At 34.7% G+C, this 17,544-nt stretch overlaps 1 protein-coding gene across 2 annotated transcripts in view; it reads left to right on the plus strand.

The window, feature by feature from the left end:
* KCNQ5 (potassium voltage-gated channel subfamily Q member 5) overlaps positions 1 to 13,935 on the plus strand; it is a 650,068-nt gene extending 636,133 nt beyond the window's left edge. For both annotated transcript variants that reach the window (XM_051997265.1, XM_051997266.1), the window contains 2 exons: positions 6,104 to 6,230; positions 8,871 to 13,935. In XM_051997265.1, coding sequence (XP_051853225.1) covers positions 6,104 to 6,230; positions 8,871 to 9,830 — 1,087 coding nt within the window. In that variant the 3' untranslated portion in view covers positions 9,831 to 13,935. The remainder of the gene's footprint in view (positions 1 to 6,103; positions 6,231 to 8,870) is intronic.
* Positions 13,936 to 17,544: the final 3,609 nt, after the last annotated feature.

Below are 17,544 nucleotides of genomic sequence, written 5' to 3' on the forward strand. Positions count from 1 at the left end.
TGACATTAACCCTTGCAAAACCCTGTGTTCCAATTTCCCCCACCCTCACTGTCTCCCCTAGATAGCAAGTAGTCCAATATATATGTTAAACATGGTAGAAATATATATTATGATTAATTTTCTATATTCATTCAGTAATTCAAATATTTACTTCTTACTATGTAGAAGAAGGGCACTTGGGTGGTACAGTTACAATGCAAAACCTGGAGTCAAGAAAAATTATCTTCCAGAGTTCAAATCTGAGCTCATACACTTACTCACTGTATGACCCTGGCAAGTCTTTTAACTATATTTGCCTCAATTGAGCAGGAGCAGGAAATGGCAAAACATTCCAGTATCTTTGTCGAGAAAACCCCAAATAAGGTCAGAAGAAATAACTTCTGAAAACAACTGAACAACAACAACAAAAGTATGAGAAATTATGTAAAATACTAAGCTAAGAGCTATGGAAATTTTTTTTAAAAAATGAATGAGACAATTCCTTTGCTCTCCAGCACTTAACTTGGTGCCTGAAACATAATAAGTGCTTGTTGATTGATTTATTGATTAATTGAGTAGAGAAGTTTACAATCTTTCAGACTAAATAACTTGGCTTTGGATAAGTATAACCTTCATGTCTCTAGTAAAACAGAAAGTTGAGATGATTGTCCAAGCAATCCAGTTGCAACCCCGAGTAAGTCAGAAGCAAGTTGTTGTTGTTTTTAACATGGATAAAATTCACCTAGAATTAAGTTCATTTATTTTTTTCTTAATAATAGTTTTTTTTTAATTTTCAAAATACATGCAAAGATAGTTTTCGACATTCATCTTTGCAAGACTGTGTTCCAAATTTCGCTTCCTCTCTCCCCCCCTTCCCCTTCTAGACAACAAATAATCCAATAGAGGTTAAACATGTGCAATTCTTCTAAACACATTTCTACATTTATCATGCTGCACAAGAAAAATCAAATCAAAAAGGGAAAAGGAAAAACGAGAAAGAAAAAAAGCAAGCAAACAACAAAGGTGAAAATATTATATTGTGATCCACATTCAGTCAAAATTGTTTATTTTAGTTCAATAAACATTATTTTAAAACATACTAGATGCCAAGCAGACTGAGAGATGTCAAAATCAATACAAATAGTAATATAATTAGCTGGTATTTCTGTAGCTTTTAGATTTTCACAGCATTATATAAATAATCTCATATGAACTTCACAAACACCTTGTATAGGAGATACTACAGGTATTATCAACTTAACTTTAAACTGAGGCCCAGAGAGGTTAACCTATGATCACAGCCAGGAAGTATCAGAAGTCTTCATAACTCCAAGGCCATGCAAAAAGACATTGTTTGTCCTCAAGGAGCTTGTGACCCAGCAACTATTCTGATTCTTCACTTTACTTTGCCCTTAGATAAATAAATCATTTTAAGCTTTTCTTTAAAGGAATTTGCTCTCTAGTTCCCTAATTTTTAGGGGAAAATTAATTTTAATTTTTTGGGAGAAAATTTAATTTTTATAATATTTATATTGAAATTCTTTATACTATAATGAGAGGGAAAAAAGATTTTTGTGGCACCAAATCATTTCTCTTTATTTCAATCACTACCTCATACAAAAACACACATGACTTACCTTTTCCAATACAAAATATAGTCATAACCTCAATTTTGATAACCTTTTAAGGGTATTTCCAAGAATGATGGATCTGTGATCTCATTAGTAAGGGTATTCATCCTACTGACAACCATGAAACATAAAAACTATGATGGTGGTGATAGTGATCACGCACCTTTTTGTGGCTCTTTAAGACTCAAAAGGCTTTTTATTACAAACTTTCTGTAAGATAGAAGAAACAAAGATGTTAACACAAGATACAGTTTATTTTATAGAAGCTTTACCCCACATGTCCATATTTTCTTGTTGTTATTCCTATGATTTCATTAATGTAGAAGATTCTTGGCATGAAAATTCTATGCAAGTAATCCGCAAATTTTTTTCTGAGACAATCAGGGTGAAGTGACCTTCTTAGAGTCACAGAGTTAGTAAATATCTGAAGCTAGATTCAAACTCAGGCTTTTCGGGCCAGTTCTGTAGCCAATGAGTCATGTGCCCTACGTAATGAATAATTTAAACCCTAGCTGCCAGAAGCATGAAAAAATTTAAAGACTTGCTTCTGATTACATAGCAAATATGCATTAGAGGCAGGGCTTGAATTACAGATCTTTCTGACTAAGGCTGGTTGTCTATCCACTGAACCATGTCACTTCTCATCAATATAGATAGACAGATAGATTGATAGATAAGGGCCCTATTGGATATAGCACCAGTCCTGAAGTCAGGAGAATCTAAATTGAAATCCAGCACAAGACACTTAATATTGTGTGACCCTAAACAAGTCACTTAACCCCAATTGCCTCACAGATAATAATAATTTTATATATACATATATATATGTATATATATATGTATGTTTATGCATATGTGCTTACATATGCATATATATGTATGTTGTTCGGTCAGAGAGCTTGAGGACTTGGGAGCTGAGCTAGGAAGACTGAGAGAACCTCAGCTGATTAGGAATGTTAGGCCCAGCAAGGGGGTAGGGACAGTGCTGGCTGGAAGAACTTTTTAGAGCTCTTGGGTTGGGGTTCCAGGTCAGAAGGAAAAGCTGAAGGGAAGCTAGAGACACCATCCACTCACCCTAGAATTATAAGTGCTTACACTAACAGTTCTCATTAAAAAAAAAAAAATGAATTGGCAAAGAAGAAAGAACCCAACCATAAAAATTTATTATGGGAATAGGAAAGACCAGAGTTCATCTCCAGAGAAGGACAATGAAATTTAAAAAAAAAAAAAAAAGTAAAGTTAAATGACTATCTTCCCAGGAAAAATTTGTAGAACTCAGAAAAGGCTTTAAAAATCAAATGAGAGAAAATGAGGAAAAGCAAAAAATTAAATTAAAACCATTCAAGAAAAACAAATTTATGAAAAAAAAAAGTTAACCAACTAAAAAAGAAGACATAAGAGTTTTTGTTTTGGTTTGGTTTGGTTTGGGTTTTTTGCTGACAGAATTGAGGTTAAGAGACATCCCCAGGTCATACAGCTAGGACATGTTAAGTGTCTGAGATCACAGTTGAACTCAGATTCTCTTGACTTCAGGGCTGGTGCTCTATCTACTGCACCACCTAGCTGTCCTGATATAGAGTCTTGAAGAAGAAAATAATTCTTTGAAAATCAGAATTGGGCAAAGGGAAGCCACTAAAGCTATAATAGACCAAGAAGTAACAAAGCAAAATATAAAGAATGAAAAAAAAAATAGAACAGAATGTGAAATATAAGTAAAACAACAGATCTAGAGAACAGATCAAAAAGAAAAATTAAAAGAATAATTGGACTACCCGAAAGCTCTGACCAAAAAAAGAAGCTTGATATGATAATGCGAGAAATAATCAAAGAAAATTGTCAAAAGAACTAGGTCTGTGGCCAAAAATATCATATCCAGCAAAATAATCCAAAATGTTGAATGGGAGAAAAAGTAGATATTTAACTAATTTGCAGATTTTCAGGACTTTGTCTCACCCAAACCTGAACTTAATAGAAAATTTAACATATAGGAATGAATACCAAAGATAAATTTCAAAAAATTCAACATGGACAAATTGTTTATGTGATGTGCATGGAAATGTATACCATATGTTTAAGAATGACATCAATAATTGGGTAGCTCAAAAGAAAGACTGGGGCAGAATTGAGTATGATCTGGCTCTAAAAAAGCAAAATTGTCTAAGAAAAGCTAAAAATAGAAATTATACTATATGAAATAAGGTGCAGAAAAAGAATTGCCACAGAGGCATTAATGGGGAGTGAGGGAGGTTGGTAGTTCTGAAAAACTATTCACATTGGGAAGGGTTAAATAGGCAACACTATATATAAAAGCAAAAAGTGAAGTCAAGAAGAATGAGTAGATTTATGGCAGTGGGACAAAGTGTGTAGATTAATGGGAAAAGGATAAAGAATAAAGTGAGGTATAGACGGATGTTTAGATTAATGGGAATGGAGTAATGTAGGTTAATAAGAGTGAAATTAAGAAAAAAGGAAAGGATATGATAAGGGTGTGAGGAGCTTAAGTAATAAGGCAAATTAAAGAGTAGAATTAAAGTAGAAGAATTAACCTAGATAGGAAATAAGAGATATACACAAATACTACAAGACTCAAAAATAGAATTTATTAGGAAAAAAAAAAAAGTAGGACTAATAATCACTGATCTTAGACAAAGTCAACTTAAGGATTCAATCAAGAGAGAAATCTACATTAAATGTGCATATATGTATCTGAGCATATGTAGACATGTATGCATGTAGCTCTATGTATGCCTATAAATGTATATATTATATGCATATATATGTGGGGAGGAGGTCTATGGGGAGATTAATGTATCTGTAAGTGTATGTGTATATATATATATATACACCTGAGTTTAACTATAGCCTGTGTGGAGGGGAGAATGAAAGGGGGGAAAAAAAAGTAAAAAATGCACAGTAGAGAACAAAGGAATAATCTACAAAGAAGCAAATAAAAGATGAGACACTCATGAATATAATTTCTTCTATCATTGTCTATGCTTTCTTGAAATGGAAAGTTATTGTTGTATATTTTGAATCCTCTCTGATGTTTGCTGAGCACACGACAATGTTCTGTTTTGTTCTATTTTGTTTTATCTTTCTTTTCTTTCTTTTTTCTATCCTGTTTTTTTTTTCTAAAAAAATTTTATTGTTGTTCCATTATGAACAAGGAATAATGTTCAATACATGATACAAGAGAATAATACAGTGTATACACTATTCAGCTAATCAAGGAAAGAGATGTTTTTATATTAGACAAGCAAAAATCATTTACTGGATGCATACTTATTTCACACACACACACACACACACACACACACACACACACACATTGATTATTTTGGTCCTATTTATCAATCCTTTATTTCTATGTAAAGTTAACTCTTGTTGCAGATAGTATTTATCATTAGCTATGGAAAAAAAAATTGGAAAAAAAGACAAAATTAGAAAAGTTGACAGGGAATATTTCATAATGATTATGACTCTCCAAAAGTGGAATGAAATCAACAGCTAATGGGTTACCCCTCTTTGGAAATCTTCAAGCAAAAGTTGGATGACCAATAAGGAATAATGGTTGGTGAGATTCTTGGTTGTAGATGGGCTAGATTTTGGAAATTTCTCTAATTCTTAGAGTCTGATTCCAGGACTCTGTCATCTGAGTACCAATCCAGCTAAATTTGGAAAGTTCTATCACTAGATATTATGATCTGCATTAGTAAGACAAAAAGTTCAGGGAAGGGAGAAAGGAAGGGAGGGAGGGAAGAAGAAAGAGAAGGAGGGAAGGAGGGGAAAAGGAAAGAGAGGGAGGGAGGAAGAAAAAGAAGGAAGGGAAGGAGAAAGAAAAAAAGGCGGGAGGAAGGGAAAGAAGAAAGAAAAAAGGAAGAAAGGAAAAGGGAGGGATGGAGAAAGGAAGAAAGGAAAAGGGAGGGATGGAGGAAGGAAGGAAGAGAGAGAGAAAAAGAAAGAAAAAGAAGGAAGGAAGAAGGAAGGAAGGAAGGAAGAAAAAGAAGGAAGGAAGGAAGGAAAGAAGGAAGGAAGGAAGGAAGGAAGGAAGAAGAAAGAAAGAAAGAAAGAAAGAAAGAAAGAAAGAAAGAAGGAAGGAAGGAAGGAAGGAAGGAAGGAAGGAAGGAAGGAAGGAAGAAGAAAGAAGAAGAAAGAAAGAAAGAAAGAAAGAAAGAAAGAAAGAAAGAAAGAAAGAAAGAAAGAAAGAAGGAAAGAAGGAAGGAAGAAGAGAAGGAAGGAGAGAAGGAAGGAGAGAAGGAAAAAAAGGAGGGAAGGAGAGAGAAAAAGAAAAGAAAAAAGGTGTTTTTATGTGAGTAAAATTTTACATCTCTTGGAATAAATACCAAAAAGAATAAAGTCAACCTTTTGTTTTATTTCAACATATGTTTAAATAACTGTATTTCCCTTTTCTTTCCAAATCATTTCACCCACCAGACTGTGTCAAGGCCTCTTTCATTAGGAGCCACACTCATTTCAATTTTGTTCTCTGACAGCGTTGATCAAATTCTTGGAAAAGGGCAAATTACATCAGATAAGAAGAGCCGAGAGAAAAACACTGCAGAGCTAGAAACTGCGGATGACCTCAGCATGCTAGGTCGTGTGGTCAAGGTTGAGAAACAGGTATGTTTCAGCTAGCCTTGGTAGCTGTCTGGCCTTCTTTTTGTCTCCTCTATCTGGTTTGATCACAGGAGGTCAGATATATTTCAGGTAATACACATCAGAAAAAAAGATAAAACCCAGAAGGAATAAAATGGAAAAATATATTAGATAATGTACATAGTATTTTTCCTAGGATACATACAAAATTTTTAAAAAGTAACAGTTCATTGCAATGATTAAAATAATTTGAGCTGGAAACCATTGTAGATTTTCATTTTTAAAAGGCAAAGGTTTGCTTTCTTCTATTCTGGTTTCCAGTAGTTCGGTTCAATTTATCATTATACTTTTTTTTAATAAAAGAAAAATTATTTTAATTATAAATGCACAGCTAGTAGAAAAATTTTCAGGGTCTGTCTGCACAAAAATACATAATTCAAGCCTCCTACTCAAAGCAATTTGACCTGAAATAAATGTATGTATACATACATATATTATATATGTGTGTATGTATACATATATACATAAGTAGAATTGCCTGAATAATAACTCACCTTTCAATAATGATTTAAGATTTTTAAAAATGTTTTTGCCACAGCAGTCCTATAAAGTAAATGGTTAAAATATTATTAAACATATTTTACAGATAAATAAACTAACATGTAAATCTTCTAAGTGACTTGCTAAATGTCATTCAACTATTAAATAGAAGACCAAAATCTGAAACTAGGCCTGCAGATATTAAGTCCAGTATACTTTTTTTCTATATCATGTAATTGTCCCTTATTTCTCACACATCTTCATTTTAATTTTGAGTTCTAGAAATGGCAGCCTTTTAAATTTTATCTCCATTTGTCATATAGCTCTTGGATGCTTTCCTGATAAAAGACTCTCCTCCCTCAAGAAGCAGTCCTGTAGGAGAATTCTACTAAAATTAAGCTCCTTTTTAATTCAATTCAATTAATTCAATAAATATTGATCAATAACATACTAAATGTCAGAAAGAGTAAAAGATGCCAAAAATCAATACAAATAGTAACAATCATTGACATTTCTAAAGCACTTTCACATTTTCAAAATGTCTGGCATACATAATCTCAATATGGGCCACATAACCACCCTGTAAATAAGATTCTACAAATGTTATCAATTGTATTTTGAAGAAGCATATTACATGAGAAAGTGACTTGCCCATGATACACAATCAGGAAGCATTATATGTAAGATTTAAACTTCTGTTTCAGTTCCTACATTGTAAAAGGACAATTCTCCTGTAGAATATAAGTTCTTTGAGAGCAGACATGTTTTGATTTGATTTTTGCTTTTATCACTAGTATCTAGAAGAGTACCTGACATCCCAGTGTTTGATAAGTACTAATTGAATTAAATTAGAAGGCTATATGATTCAGTATGGTAAGTCCTAAATTAAGCATCAAAGAAACTGGGTTTGAATTCTGACTCTTCTAGAATTAATACTTGTATGACACTGTGCAAACCACTTAACACTAGAAGAATCAGAATTTAAGAATACCTTGAAAGATCAATTTATGGCAAATGGCACAGTGCATTTGAACATACTAGAGAAAGTAGAATGAATTTTTAATGAAGACTTATTATGAATACTTTCAGGGATCATTTCTATAGTAGGCGACTAGAGAATTGTGGCTCAAATTATGAAATGATGCAGAGTGGAGCGAGCAGAACCAAGAAACAATTCATACAATGATCACAATATTGTAAAGATAATCAAGTGATCAACTCAATAACCAACCACAATTCCAAAGGACCAGTGGTTAACTATGCTAAAAAACTTACTGATTAATAATGCTATCACCCCTCAGAGAGAGATCTAATGGACTAACTGATCGAGTCAATAATCAACTACAGTTCCAAAAGACCAGTGACTATGTTAAAGACTTACTGATTAACAGTGCTATCACCCCTCCCAGAGAGAGATCTAATGGACTAACTGATCAACTCAGTAATCAATCATAATTCCAAAGGACCAGTGGCTAACTGGGCTAAAGACTTACTGATTAATAATGTTATCACCCCTCCCAGAGAGAGATCTAATAAACCAACTGATCAACTTAATAATCAACCACAATTCCAAAGGACCAGTGGCTAACTGTGCTAAAGACTTACTGATTAATAATGCTATCACTCTCCAGAGAGACATTTAATGGACTAAAAGTATAGATGAAAGACTTTTCTTTTTACTTTCTTTTTCTTTAGCCTAATTCAGAAATTTGTTTTGCATGACTATATATTTATAATAAATTTTATTTTTCTTGCCTTTTCAATGAATGGAGAAGAAAAGAGCCAAAGGAAAAAATTAGAGCTAAAAATTGAATTTTTTAAAGTAAAATGATAATATCTGCTTGTAATTATATTTAAAATGTATGTATACAGATAGGAGAAATAATAAATTATAGCAAAATTACCAAAAAAAAATTTTTTAATTCCTCCATCAATTGAAACAATTGACATTCATAATCCATCTCCTGTTTTTAGATTCCTCATCTATAAAATAAATACTTGCTTATATTCTATCTCTTATATCTATGATATTATATCTATTATTCTTATATTATATCTATATATTATATTATATTATATCGATTCTTTATCGATATTCATGTGGGCCATTTTTCTACTTTCTAGGTACAGTCTATAGAATCAAAACTGGACTGCCTCTTGGACATATATCAACAGGTCCTAAGGAAAGGCTCTGCATCAGCCCTGACTTTGGCTTCATTTCAAATTCCACCGTTTGAATGTGAACAAACATCCGATTATCAAAGTCCTGTGGACAGCAAAGACCTGTCCAGTTCCGCACAAAACAGTGGCTGCTTATCCAGGTCGGCCAGTGCCAATATCTCCCGAGGCCTGCAGTTTATACTTACACCAAATGAGTTCAGCACTCAGACTTTCTATGCTCTCAGCCCAACTATGCATAGCCAAGCAACACCGGTGCCAATGAGTCAAAGTGACGGACCGGCAATGGTGGTCACCAACAACATTACAAACCAAATACACCAGGTGACCAAGCCAGTGGCCCCCACCACCTTACAGATCCCCCCTCTCCCAGCCATCAAACATATCCCCAAACCTGAGCCCATACAGATAAGCCCTGCCACCATGCAGGAGAGTATCTCCGACGTCACTGCCTGCCTCGTTGCCTCAAAGGAAAGCGTTCCATCTATACAGTCCAACCCAACCAAGGATCGTTCCCTGAGAAAAAGCTTTGACATGGGAGGAGAGACCCTGCTGTCTGTTCGCCCTCCAGTACAAAAAGATTTGGGCAAATCATTATCTGTACAAAACCTAATCAGATCGACGGAGGAACTGAATGTGCAGCTTTCAGGTAGTGACTCGGGGGGCTCCAGAGGCAGCCAAGAGTTTTATCCCAAATGGAGAGAATCCACTTTATTTATAACTGATGAAGAAGTGGGCCTAGAAGAGACAGAAACTGAGACTTTGGATAGCATTTCTCAGCCTGCCAAGGAAACAGCTTTCCCTTCTGACTCTCTAAGGACTGGAATGTCAAGATCATCTCAAAACATTTGTAAGGCAGGGGAAAGTCCAGATGTACTCAGCTTGCCTCACGTCAAACTTAAATAATTTCTTGATTTTCTTTCTAGGCTTAGCACTTCCTTTAGCCATACATATCATTGCATGAACTATGTTGAAAGCCCTTTTTAAAAGATAAAATAATGAGAATCAGGAAGAATAAGAAAGGCAGTTTAAGAGCCCATTATCTTCTAATTGCATGAAAATGCATGTTTCAGAGATGGCTGAAATTCCAAGGTACACCAACATTAACCCATTCATTTAATAATAAGGTACCAGAGGTTAAAATCCTGAAGGAAAAAAAAAATCTTACACAGCTAATGCTATGGGCTAGATTAAAAAAAAAAAAAGCTAATATTTGAACATTTACAAAAACTGATACTGTATTTTGAAAGTATGAAAGTAAACATCTTCAAATTTAAAGCACTTTTGCTTTATGGTTAAATACAAAAATATTATTTTCCAAACTGGGCCATTGTCTATGTTTATAGACATATAAACTCCTGAGGCTGACAAGAAAAGCATATATCAGATTAGAAATAGCTCCCATCACAAGATAGACATGTTGCCGTTCCAAGGCCATCATTTATCTTTTAATGTAGTTTAGAATGTTGATTTCTGTAATTTTGGGGTGACTTAGTGTTGGAGTAAATGAGTTTACACACCATTTTCAGATAGTTTTTTGCACTAAGAACATTCTTTTTCTATGAAATGTGCAAATGAAGAGGTTCAAAGTCAATAGCAAAAGCAAACAAACTAGCCCAGTGAAGGGGAATATCAGGTATAGAAAAAGATCTTCCGTGATAATCAAATCAATGATGGCCAACTAAAATGGGAAATGATTGATTCTAGGCTTGGAATTGTAGCAACAATTGACTTCTGCACAACCAACTCATTCAACCAAGACTGTCCAGGAAGATGGCCAAAGTTAACTGGTCTGACTGCTGCATGGTCCACTTATTCCAGTCATGGAGGCACAGCCTTCAATCTTGTCATGTCAATGCTGCTTTTAAACTCTTCTAAGACTAATGTGTTTTAACAATAAAGCCCTCTCAGGAAAGGGGGTATAATGTTATTGTTCCCTATCTCTGAAGGGAGCTGTTACTTTCCCATAAAGCTGACAGTGTAGAACATACAAGACAGATGGAGAATTTAGATGGGCCTGAAGTAAGATAAAAGGTGAATGAAATAAAAGGAAATAATCAGGAAATATAAAATCAATGGCTTACTCCCAGGGGGGGGGAAGAGGCCCAAAGGAAGAAGTGAGCAAAACAAAACAAACCAATGAAAAATATATAATAGGAGCAGATCAAAAGATGAAAGAGCAGTGTTATTTGAGAATTCTTATATTTCCCCAATATTTAATAGATTCAACATGCAAATTCCCCCTCCCTTATCTTTTTTTAGGTGGGAAGGGAGGTCTCCCTGTTTTACCCAAACTAGAAATGCAATGGTCATTAAAAGATCCAATCTCAATACTTATCAACACAGAAGATTTAACCTACTCTACTTTTCCAGCATGATTTGGTTTGCCCAGCCTTAGGCAGATTTGTGGGCCCCCATTATTAGGAGTCCACCATATTAGTGCCTGACATAGTCGGAACACCAGAATAGCTTAATGCAGTAATCCACCAGCCTCAGTCTTCCCAACTTCAAGAATTATAGGTATGCACCACCCACTTTGAGCTGAAATAATTTTTTTTTCATATTAAAAAAAAGCTAAAATTATTTGGAAGCATCTTCATTGCTGAATGTTACTAATGGCCTCTCTTCAATGCCAGAGTAATCTGCTCCAATGTGAGCATATTCTCTATATAAATATCTAAATGCAAGGTGCCTCCATATTTTATACACTTAAAGAAAGGTTTGTGTACCATACAAGAATGTCATTCTTGGGGCAGCTAGATGGCACAGTGGATAGAGCAGTCAGGAGAACCCGAGTTCAAATCTGACCTATGACACTTAACACTTCCTAGTTAGGTGACCCTAGGCAAGTCACTTAACTTCAATTGCCTTACCAAAAAAAAAAAAAAAAAAAAACATCAAGAATGCCCCTCTTAACCTGGGAGCTTCTATCCTCTGTTCTGAAAATTCAGTCAGAAATCTGCCAAGATTAGAAGGGACAGAGAATCAAAATGCATAATGCAACAGAAACCAGGCAGAATAATACAGAAACCAGGCAGAATAATGCAACAGAAACCAAGCAGAAAGTCTAAAGAGAAAATAAAGATGAAAAAGCCACTTTATCCGAGTAAAAGCAGCCCTTTGTCAGTCCCAGAGAGTAAGCACTGATTGCTGTGGGAAACCAGTGTAGTAAGTTGCCCAAAGTAGCTGGAGGAATTCTAGACTATCTGTCCCTTCAAGGTACCATATCACAGCTAAATTTAAAGGGCAAAGAAAAAGGGGTATTGCTAACAACATTCTAATATGCTTCCAAAGACAGCTGGACTAAATTTACTTTCAATCACACATGCACTCAGAAACAGGTTGTGCTTTTGTCTATTTGTATAGTCAAATCTATTAATGAATGCTTCCCTGTAACATTTATTGTATATTGCAGCCATAGCCTCAGATTAGCAGTGAAAGAATGGCCAGAGGAACATGTCCTCAGTCTGTGTCTAAGATTTTTTTTTCCATAAAATTTCTTAAATCCCATATAACCATCTTCTTCAACATGTGGGTTTCACAGATACTAGCAAGTAAGCTTTCTTATCTAACTCCTTCATCTCTTTCTCTCACTTGGAGCTATTTTATTTTTCAATTTCAAGAGCTGTTCACAGACCTCCTATCCCTATTTCACTTCTGAATCCCCCATTTAGCCTTAGCCAGGCTCCAACCAAGTCAGACCTCTGCCCTACCTTAAGCCTCACATATTCCATGCACTTAGTGGGCTCTCAATATTAATGGATATATTAATAAATAAGCAATTAACAAATATTAATGAATAGGAAGGAAAAAAGGAGACACAACTTTCAGGTAGCACTGGTTCCTGGACCACTTGTGCTGGATCAAACCCCCACTGGCAGCAAGAATTCTGAATGTATGGGGACACCTACCAAGGCCGCGGGTTTGGCACAATTTAACCATAGGAGTATATAGCATCCAAACCAGATGTGCCGGCACATCTGGTCTATAATCTATACACGCCTATGAGTTTAGCCCTTAGGCCAGACCTGGTTAGAAATTAAAATCATTTTTAAAAAAGGAAAAGAAAAATCACCTGTCCCAGCAGTTTTAATCATGGCTAAACTCTGTAAACTGTATTGTGAAGAACTTGAACTGTTTACTTTGAATATGTGATCACCGCTGCCTCCATCTTTCTTTTTACATAAGAATTATTGAATACTATATGATAAACTTATTATGTGAAAGTACATGCATCCTGTAGGACTATATATAATGTATTGTAATATGGATCCTATGAGATATGGGTGATGGTCCCAGATTCATACTGGGTCAAATTACGGTTGGGAAATTCCACAGGGTGTCTTGAAGCACAATTAGCCAAGCACTGAGTAACCATTTAACTTTTTCTAAATTTGAATTTTCCTACTTTCTTCGATATGTTCATCTGGACATGATAATATCTGATCACAAACACCACTTTTGTGTAATCAACCAAGGTTTTCAAACATTTCAGATGTCTCATCAGAATACTACACTTCTGTCCATCTGAACTAATTGACAGATTTCAAATATTGTTCAAACAAACTTTATCAAAATTTTGAGGCTTTGTTTTTGCTTGTGTTTTACGGTGCCTTCCTCGTTTCCCTTTGGTTCCCGCAGAGGTCAGAGAGTTCTAAATCTGTAGATAGGAAGAGGTAATGGAAAAGACAAACTTGGGCCTAGAAAACCCAAGTTAGTGAGGAAGAAGTATGAATTATGATGAGAATTGGGCAGAGTGCAGCTAAACTAATGAGTTTACCCTTAGGCTTTCCTTTCATTTAACAGGAACAAGAAAGGGTCATTCACATTAAATTATCTCACAAAAGTTGGTATTTTCGCCTTAAATAACATGCTTGTGTTCTCTTAAGAGTAACTTAATTTATTTAATATAATTGTGTGCACTTCAATGAGCATTTCTAAAATTCATGTATGACAATGGAATTAATTGTCTTTTTCTCAAGAACAAATAAATCAGGAATATCACAATGGATTCAGGTGACTTGAAATCTAGTATTCTCCTTCACTATCATTTAAGGGTCAATGTTGGTTTGCTTTTTTAATGGAAGCAATTCAAGACATCTCTGCAACCAGTTTGACAAAGTTTTTCCTCTAAATTGACTGGATAGTTTATTTAATCCACTGCTTATTTCAATCTCACTACACACAAATTCTGTTTTTGTTTTTGAGACTGAGTATCTCTAGTTTACCCATGGGCAACTTTATCACACCCAATCCCACAAAGAGACAGAGCTTGGACCTATCCCATTTCTGACCTGAATTATTCATTCTTCTTTAGGCAATCTAGTACACCACTCCTACCCAGGGCTCACTTTATTAATGCAGAATTTAATATGGACACCAGATTAGTTTAGCTCAAAGCAGCTCAGAACTTTTTGAGCTCAAGAAATCTATCAAGCCCAGCCTCCTTGAATTGCAGGCCACATACCTGGCCACATAGATACAATCTTAAAGAATATTGTTTGGTAATTGATTCAACTGATAAGATGCATTACAATGTAGTGAAGAGAACCAGTCTTGGAATCAGGACAACCTGGGTTCAAGTCCTTCTGTGTGACCATGGACAAATAACAATCTCCCGGATGCAAGTCTTCAATAAGGCTATAAATTACAAAAGAGTCAGGTTGAATTCACAGAAGAATCTTCCACAGATGAAAATCATAGTTCTCCATCTCTCCAGCAAGAAATAGTCAATTCACTAAGTCTTTGATGGTCATGAAAGTATTATTAAGGCATTTTTTTATTTTTCAAAAAAATTGTATTTGATTAAAAGTAATCATACTTTATTCACCCGTAGATAACAAGTATACTTCAAAATTCTTCATGTTAATAGTATTTGCTGAGCACATGTACCAAATATCAGGTCTTAAGTGTCTTCCACTACTCCATTATACCTCCCTAATATTTGCCCTCTCCCCAAAGTCCTCATCACAACACCTAATAAGCATCGCAGTGCCTTTAAGATAATCTGGTATCTAAGCACCACCTGAAAAACTTAATGAAGGGAATTTTAGGGCAAAATACATAAGATAAAAAGGAAAAAAAAATTGGATTCATTCACATTCTGGTTTATTAACAATTACTAATACCTGAGTGCCCTTGGATGAGTCTTACTTAAGTTTTCCTCTGTAAAATAAGTATTTAGACTATATTGTCTCTGAAGTCACTTTCCAGCTCTAAATCTATGACCCAATAGCATCTGTATGTACTTGTACATTATTCTTTCTTCCATTCAATACCATTTTCTTTATTGCTATTATAAAAGTAGTGATTATTTCAGATTGAACACAGTTCTGCCATAAGATAGAGAACAGGAACTGAAAATTCAGATTTATCGCAACTTTATAAAACTGATCATCATCATACCCTCTTAAAGTAATATTAATTATTACTTGCACTCAAGTAATGTCCTCCTCTGGATAGATGGATTATAATAAGTATTAACTAACAGTAGTTTTTTCAACACCCTTAAGATGCAATAATTAATCTTGTTGTACCCATTTTGTGTTATCTCTAGAGGCAACTCTGAAAGCTGCAAAAAAGGTGCAGACCTGTACTAGTAGAAGGAACTTCCTTATTTAGCAGTTCTCTAGACTAACAATTCTTAAAGTGTAGTCCAAGGAACACTGGGAGTTTCTGAGACCCTTTCACACGATCCATGAAATGAAATTTTGCTATTAATTTTTTAATCATAATTCTAAGGCTTATTAATTTCTAATATAGTAACTATCAATAGATATAAGCTCTATAAAACTCTTTAACAGAACCTCAATAATTTTTAAGAGTATAAAGGAGTCTAAAAAAGGTTTGTGACCTGAAGCCCTATACCACTGAAGTCACAGGTCTATTCCTTATTCCTCTTCCCTGCCTTAAAAATAGGAAAGGGGAGTTGGGGGGAAGAGGAAAGGTAAAGGGAAAAAAGAAGGAAGGAAGAGAAAGAAGAAAAGAATGAAAAATGGGGCAGGTAGGTAGAGCAGTGGATAGAGCACCAGCCTTAAGTCAGGAGGACCTGAGTTCAAATTTAATCTCAGACACTTAATACTTCCTAGCTGTGTGACCCTGGGCAAGTCACTTAACCCATTTGCCTCAGCAAAAAGAAAAAAAGAAAAGGAAGGAAGAATGGAAAGAAGGAAATCGGAGTAAAGGAAGAAAAAAAATAAAATTTGCTCATTCTCAAAATCCTAGGGGAAATATGGCAAAGAACCAAAAGCTAATGTGCTACTTACTGATACATAGCCCTCATGGAACCAATTCTCCTTATTCTAATGCTATTAAATTATCTCTAGAGTAGGTCTTCCCATCTTTTACCTGAGTGACAATCTAATAGAAAATAGGATGCTGAAGGGTATTTTTGTTTTGATAGATATTTATTGAATGTGAAGGTGATAATCCAACTACTTCCTTAAAAGCAACAAAACAGAACTAAATTATGAGTTACTCATGACATCACCTAAGAACAACTGAAAAAGGGAAAATATTCTGAGGTAGACAATATCCAAGAGCATAGAACTTGAAGTCTGAAAGATTTGTTGTTGTTCAGTCATTTCAATCATATCCAATTCCTCCTAACCCCATGTGGAGTTTTCTTAGCAAAAATATTAGAGTGGTTTGTCATTTCTTCCAGCTCATTTTACAGATGAGGCAACTATCTATAAACCTTATAGAAGGTCACATAGCTAGAGTCTAAGATTTGAAATCAGATCTTCCTGATTTCATGCTTGATTTTCAGTCCACTGCGCCACCTAGTGTCCAGAGTCAGAAAGACTTAAATTCAAATCCAGTTTTGAAACCTAATTGTTATGACCTGAGTCAAGTCATCTAAATTTTCTAGAACTCAGTTTCCTCATCTTTAAAATAAAGATGCTGTCTTTATTACAAGAGTTTTTTTCCTTTTTTTTTTCTTCAATGGGGGAAGGGAGATAAGAGAATAGGAGAAAATTTCCATAAATTAAAATTTTTACTTAATTTTAAAAATAAGAAATTTTCCAGGGGTCCTCAAACTACAGCCCGCCGGCCAGATGCGGCAGCTGAGGACGATTATCCCCCTCACCCACGGCTATGAAGTTTCTTTATTTAAAGGCCCACAAAACAAAGTTTTTGTTTTTACTATAGTCTGGCCCTCCAACAGTCTGAGGGACAGTGAACTGGCCCCCTATTTAAAAAGTTTGAGGACTCCTGTTAGACTATATAAAGTCCCTATAATCCTAAAAAAAAAAAAAACTTGACTGTTTATAAAACAAATACAATAATAGATTGTAGTAAACATAAGACAACTGAAACATACTTTTTAAAATAACTTTTCATTTTCAAAATATATGCAAAAATAGTTTTCAACATTCACCCTTGCAAAACATTGTGTTCCAAATTTTTCTCCCTCCCCTCCCATTCCTCAAGTAATCCAATATATATTAAACATGTACAATTCTTTTGTATATATTAACATATTTATCATGCTGCAGAAGAAAAATCAGATCAAAAAGGAGAAAGAAAACAAAAAATAAGCAAATAACAACCAAAAAAGGGGAAATACTATGTTGTGATCCACATTCATTCCCCATAAATCTCTTTCTGGATTCAGAGA

The sequence above is a fragment of the Antechinus flavipes genome, chromosome 4, assembly GCF_016432865.1.
Source record: "Antechinus flavipes isolate AdamAnt ecotype Samford, QLD, Australia chromosome 4, AdamAnt_v2, whole genome shotgun sequence".
In the NCBI taxonomy this organism is placed as follows: domain Eukaryota; kingdom Metazoa; phylum Chordata; class Mammalia; order Dasyuromorphia; family Dasyuridae; genus Antechinus; species Antechinus flavipes.